We start from the raw sequence: 6,970 nt of genomic DNA on the forward strand, positions 1-6,970 counted from the left end.
GTTTTAGAACAAATCATGCAGGGATTTCAATGAACAAACCTGCATTCTTGTGAAATTTAGGAATAGTCGAGTCTATCAAAGACTCAACTAGATCTACATGGTCGTACCAATGGGGTGGCAGTGCAGTGGTGTGGGTTTGTGACTCTTGATGGGGGGGTTCATAAGTTCGAATCCCCGCTGGTGCACGCTTGGTCCGTGGCCTTGACCACGGAAAAATACCATCTACAGGTGGCCACTCACCTGGCGCCTACGAGTGGAGGAAAAAACTGCATCTATTGAAGAATCTACTCAAGGGGAGAAAAAAAGGAAATAAAAGATCCACATGGTCGTCATACCCAAAGACAGACCTTTTTCTAATCCTCGAAGAAAGAAATCCTCAATATGCAGATTATCATTTTCTTCTTTCCTGCACAATATCCCAAAAACCAGATGCAAAACATTTTTTTATATAATGATAGGTTGAAATGAAAGTCCCATTCACCTTATCCCATTAACCCTGCTGCCACTATCCATATCCACTGGCATAGCATGGTCTGAGTCAATTCAAACAGCAACAAGGATACTCGTGATCTTCAGAAGAAAATCGAAGAGCTCTCGTGTATGAGTGCGATGGTGAACAGGTTGAAGGTAATCCTCCTTAGGGCTGCTAATATCTCATCAGCAAGCTTGGGGCATAGGATACAATGCATCATACACTCTAAATACATGTAGATGGTATGTCTGTTTCTTACAGCACGCTGGGGCATAGGATACAATGTATCATATACATGCGCGCTTTAAATTAAAGTGATTCTGGCAGCCATCTCTGATCCATATGGGCAGCCTCTGGTTTTTGTAATAAAGATCTGGCAGGATTTTTTATCAGCTTTGCTGGGAGTTTCTCAGACTTCTGATGGTGCCATAATCCCTGCTGCTTGCTGCAGAAAGCTTGGCTTCTATGTCTTGCAAGTCGTCTTCACCAATCTCCGAGGCCAGAAACGCTTCACCAACTTACATACATATGATTTTGAATCCTCACAAACCAACCCATGATCGAACTCACTTTCATCCACCTCGTCTTAGTACACCTTGGCTTCTCTCCATGATTCTGGTATCAAAGATTACACATTGAAGGGAAAATTGGCTACTGCAGTTGCACTGCCATCAACAATAGTGTCCTTTGAGCACACTTATCTTTCTGAAAAATATGGAGACAGTTTGTATCTCCAACAGGTATTTTTTACTCCTATATCCTTCACATAGATGCCTTAACCAAATGGCAATCATTACGAACGCGGAAATTTTCAGCAACAAGTAGGGGTGTCCCCTTGGGTGTACTAATTATGGCATTTGCGATAGCCAACTTTCTCAGTATGTCTACATAACACATCATTATTCATTATCTGCATTGTTAAAATTGCTGCCGGAGATCCAATACAAAACCTAGCGTGTGCCCTCCCTTTGTCATTTTCAGCAAAAGATTTCTTTGCATAGATATTTTTGTTTTATGACAGCCAAGAAGGAATGCACAATTCTGTGGGCATCACTCTGCTAACTATGTCCTCGTTCCTACATGATTGTTTTTCCACTCTCATTGCCTCAACCTTGCTCGCATCTTCCTGCATATCGGCATTTGCATAGATGTTAGACATACTAACATAAGCTGCGGCGTCCTTTTCATCTAATCGCATTGCATGTTCAAAGGCCTGTCTTCCAAGCTCCATATTGCCCCACTTTTGACAAGCCCCCAGTACAATATGCCATACCACAACACCAGGAAGGTATGGCATTTTCTTGATCATTGCTACCGCTTTGTCTACGTGGCCTGCACGGACAAGTAGATCAACCATGCAAATGTGGTGCTCCATAGTTGGGATAAGGCCATAGTCCTTGTTCATGGCTTCAAAGTACATCTGGCCCTTATCCACTAGACCAGTATGACTACATGCATTGAGAACATTCATAAATGTGACCAGATTTGGCTTTATACCTTCTCCTGTCATTCTATCAAAGAAGTGAAAAACATTTTCACTTTCTCCAAGCTGTGCATACCCTGTGATTAGAGCATTCCAAGAGACATCATCTCGAACTAGAAGCTTATCAAATACTTCTTGTGCTTCAACAAGTGAGCCACATTTGGTATACATATCAACCAAGGTGTTGCCAACAAAGAGGTGTCTTTCCAACCCTTTTCTCGCAACCTCAGCATGTATTTCTCGGCCCTTGTCTGTGGCTCCTATGCTACCACAAGCTTTCAAGCTGCAAACAAACGTGACATCATCCGGAGAGATGCCTTCATGTTGCATCTGTTTGAAACAGTCAAGTGCTTCCTTCCCATGCCCATGTTCAGCATATCCTGCAATTTGTGCATTCCATGAGACCAAATCTCGAACTGGAAGCTTGTCAAACACTTCCTGTGCTTTTGCAAGCAGGCCACATTTTGCGTACATGTCCACCAGCGTGTTTCCTACAAGAATGTCTCTTTCCAACCCTTTCCTAGAAATCTCAGCGTGTATTTCTTGGCCCTTGTCTGTGGCTCCTAGGCTACCACAAGCTTTCAGGCTGCAAACAAACGTGACAGCATCTGGAGAGACACCTTCGTGTTGCATCTGTTCGAAACAGTTGAGTGCTTCCTGACAAAGCCCATACTCCAAATATCCTGTGAGTAGGGCAGTCCATGAGACAGCACTTCTAACTAGAAGCTTGCCAAACACGTTCTGTGCTTCTGCAAGCGAGCCACATTTTGCATACATGTCAACCAAGGTGCTGCCAACAAGAACGTCTTTCTCTAATCTTTTCTTGGCAATCTCAGCATGTATTTCATGGCCCATGTCTCTAGCTCCTACGCTACCACAAGCTTTCAAGCTGCAAACAAAGGTGATAGCATCCGCAGAGATGCTCTCACGTTGCATCTGTTCAAAACAGTTGAGTGCTTCCTTCCCAGGCCCATGCTCTGCATATCCTGCAATCAATGCAGTCCATGAAACCACATCTCGAACTGGAAGCTTGTCAAATACTTCCTGTGCTTCTGCAAGCAAGCCACATTTGGCATACATATCAACCAAGGTATTTCCAATAACAAGGACTCTCTCCAAACCTTTTCTAGCAATCCCAGCATGTATTTCTTGACCCTTATCTGCAGCTCCTAAGCTGCCACAAGCTTTCAAGCTGCAAGTTAAAGTGACAGCATCTGGGGAGATGCCCTCATGTTGCATCTGTTTGAAACAGTTAAGTGCTTCCTTACCACGCCCATGTTCTGCATATCCTACGATTAGTGCAGTCCATGAGACTACATCTCGAAGTGGGAGCTTGTCAAATACTTCTTGTGCTTTTGCAAGGGAGCCACATTTTGCATACATATCAACCAAGGTGCTGCCAACAAAAACATCTTTCTCGAGCAATCCCTTTCTGGCAATCTCAGCATGTAATTGGCCACCCCTTTCAAGGTCTTTCAGCTTAATACAAGCCTTCAGTAAGGCCACAAAAGTATACGGACTAGGATGTAGAGAATCCTTCTCTTGCATTTTCTGGTACAGGATGAGAGCATAATGTGACTCCCCGCATTGAATATAACCTGTGATAAGGGCGTTCCACGAATTCTCAGTCCGATGCACAAGTCTGTCAAAAATCTGCTGGGCATCGCCCATGCTTCCAACTTCCACCAACATCGAGATGAGATAGTTCCCCAGTGATGCATGAGCTTCTAGCCCACTTTGGCGCATGTGGGCATACAAGCGCAGAGCGTATGCTAGGTTTCGCCCCTTTCTGCACTTGTGCAGGATGCAAACAAAGTCATCAGCCGAAGGCAGGGGCGGCATCCCTTCTTCTGACGAAGGGAGTGCCTCCCCTTTCGCTACATTGCTGCAGTGCACACGCGCTTCCGATTAGAGACTAAAGCCCTTCCATTTCAGGGCGATTTTGCAGGCGGCTGCGGCTTCTAGCTGGACTTTGCCTCACGTTGCAAACCAGTTGTTTCCAGTAATGCGTGTGTATGTGTGGAAACAAACTTTACAGAAAATATGGAAAAGCACCAAAACAACGTGGAGAGTACTCCCTGTTGATACAACTTTGGCAAAAATGTTGCCCAATTGAGACAACTTTGGCAAAGGTGTTCATCCTCTAATGAGACCATCCAGCACTTGATATGGCCCTCTATTGATACCCAAGATTTCATGCATAGTTTTTATGTGCGTTTGACTGCCAGATTTCCTGGTACACATTTATCCAAGAACTTCTGGATCTTTGGTAGATATGAGAGGAGGCTAGCAGAAATGGCTCCATTTTTGGAATGGACAAGATTTTGGGCGCTCTTGTCACTTTGGATTATGTAATCGATTGGCTTTCCAGGCACCCTCGATTGACAAGTATTACCACTTTTGTCAATCATTGCGACAATCCTTATATGACTGCTTTCAGCTCCGACAACTAGATGAGATACATCTAGACTTGTTTTTCCACTGTTTTTAGTTCTTGTGAGTTATTGACGATGTTTCTCTTTGTACAGTAAAGTAATAGAACAATGGTTTTACAAAAACTTGAAACACGAGAAAACTTCAAACTAGCCTTTTCGTTTTGCATATAAATAATTATTTCCCCTATTAGTTTTTTTTAAATAAATTCATACTCCAAAGTTGGCCTATGAAGCTTTTAACAATAAAATATATTTCAAAGAAATGAAAATAGAGAAAAAAAGGGGGTTGCTAGGAGAGGGGGGGGAGGGGATCTTAACTCACAAAAAGATTTGTGTGTGAGAAGAGTTGACCCATTTAACATGGTTAAGTACCGCATTTAGTGTGAAAGAGAGAGGGGAACTTGGACATTAAAGAACATAATTTAGCCCCATCTCTTACAAGCCTTGGAAGAAGTGTTCATAAACCTACTTTTATCAAGCCTTTTTCTTTTTCTTGTGAAGGCTAGGTATTAAATTTGTTTAGAGGCATGGTTCAAAATTGGGCTCTCTACTTGAGAGCCAATAGGCTATACCAATTCACCTAAGCTCATCACCCATGCTTTTTAGCGAACCTTACATGAGTCCTTTTCACCATATACTTTTTTATCGAACCTTACACGAATCCTTTTCACCCCCACGGGCTAAAAATGAAAATTCAATTTCAAACAAACATTTTTTTAAACATGTTTTCACTCGAATATAATAAAAAAGTGGAATTTTTAAAATATGTTTTCCCCTATTCTACCATTTTGAGAAGGATTTTACAAAATTTGAATTGGTTCTAGGTTAATGCAAATCTATCTTTCCCCAATTGTGCTTGGAAGTAGCAATAACATTTAATGTAAGATTCAAGGGTTATTTTAGGTTCAATGTTAAGAAGTTCTGTTCAAAGAGAATAATTTAATGATTCCAATGCTTTTTCTAATAGTTCTCTAACATTATACTCGACCATATAAGAATGCAATAAAGAGGCCAAAAAGAAGTTCTCTAACATTATACTCGACCATACAAGAATGCAGTAAAGAGGCCAAAAGAAGAGCACTCTTGAAAATTTTTTAATAAACTTTTGATAGAGGATGGCAGATTTCATTCATTTTCATGTGTGAAAATATCTCTGCCTTTGCCATGACTTCCAAATATTATTTACATCCATTTTTATGATAGAGCATAATTGGAAATTGTTGGAGGAGTTGATTAAGCACATGAGAGAGGGGAGAAAGAGTGTTCTAACAAATCTAGTGAGTTGGGAAAGTTAGTAAGAAGAAAATAGTGCATCAACATTTATAATGCTTTGTAACATAAAAAAAGGGAGCCACTGATGAATTAAAAGGATGGGGGAGGTGGAGGAGTGCATGAGCAATGACACCCACCCCTACTACTTGCCCCTTTTTGATAGAGAAAGGATGGGGGGAGGTGGAGGAGTGCATGAGTAATGGCACTGGCCCTACTACTTTCTCCTTTTGATGAAGAAATAATTCGGCATGTGAGCACATGGCCTTGCGCAATCTGTGATTGTGATGATATAGCGCGCCTGAGTTCCTCACCCAACTGGGCTAATGGGTGAGGACCCCCACCCCCTATATACTATAAATTTATGCCTTCCTAAGGTATGGTAATGACATCTACATGTATTGGGTAGAGAGTTCCACTTGGGGGCATCATACGCAATGGCCTAGTGTCTGGCTAACTAATAGCATACACCTCGCATCTACGAGAAAATACTTACACCTTGAGGTGCATATGATTCTTCCTGCACATGTCCTTTCATGATTCTCACAACAAGTAAGAGGTGATTGGCGATGATTGGCTCTATGTATAACACGTACAACAACACACCAACATCTTACTCCTCAATCATGAAGCAGACAGCCTCTACACTTTTGGATTGACTCCATCGTTTCCTAGAGTCTAATTTCTTATGTTACCCAATTTTTCTAAGTTTTCAAACAAATTCTGATTTTGTTTTGAAAGCACCTGCTTATTAAGGTCCACCTTGCCACTCACTTTCTAGTAGTGTATCCATTTTCTACTTCGACCAGATCCATAGACATAAGCCTAGACCCTATCCATAGTTGAATTTGCAGCAATGTGAAGGGCTATGGTGGATCAAATGCAAGAATCAACATGATTAGCAAGCAATTAGAGAGTGATTAAAGCAAGATTAGTACACAATTAATCTAATAGCATAATTTAGGCATGGATACTCAAAAACTAGCAAATTCTCATTAGGCCAATGCCTCAATTTATAGCTTTTACATCCATAAGGTGCCAAGCACTCACTCCCCACTACATCTGGGGGCACCTTTTCCTAGAATCTTTCCACACCCCTATATTCACTCATGCTACCGTTGATTCTCTCATCCAGTAGATTCTTCTCACCTTTTCACTGCTACCCACTCAATTATGGACTCCCTTTTACAATCTCTAGCTAAGGGCTTGTTCCTGCACACACCCATTCACTTGCATATTTCAACACCTCCCCTCAAGTGAATAATTCTAGCACACCTGGACCCTATACCAAGTTTCCCTCTTACTTGGTAG

At 41.8% G+C, this 6,970-nt stretch overlaps 1 protein-coding gene across 1 annotated transcript; it reads right to left on the reverse strand.

The window, feature by feature from the left end:
• Positions 1-430: 430 nt before the first annotated feature.
• Positions 431-3,994, reverse strand: LOC147639524 (pentatricopeptide repeat-containing protein At4g13650-like). The gene has a single exon (XM_086792240.1). The coding sequence runs from the start codon at positions 3,795-3,797 to the stop codon at positions 1,485-1,487; it is 2,313 nt and encodes a 770-aa protein (XP_086648366.1). The 5' UTR covers positions 3,798-3,994; the 3' UTR covers positions 431-1,484.
• Positions 3,995-6,970: the final 2,976 nt, after the last annotated feature.

The sequence above is a fragment of the Cibotium barometz genome, chromosome 4 (assembly GCF_041138505.1).
Source record: "Cibotium barometz isolate CiBa-2024 chromosome 4, ASM4113850v1, whole genome shotgun sequence".
Classification (NCBI taxonomy): domain Eukaryota; kingdom Viridiplantae; phylum Streptophyta; class Polypodiopsida; order Cyatheales; family Cibotiaceae; genus Cibotium; species Cibotium barometz.

Coding starts and splice junctions, on each gene's coding strand:
- LOC147639524 (XM_086792240.1), bottom strand. CDS start 3,797: ATGCCGCCCCTGCCTTCGGCTGATGACTTTGTTTGCATCCTGCACAAG.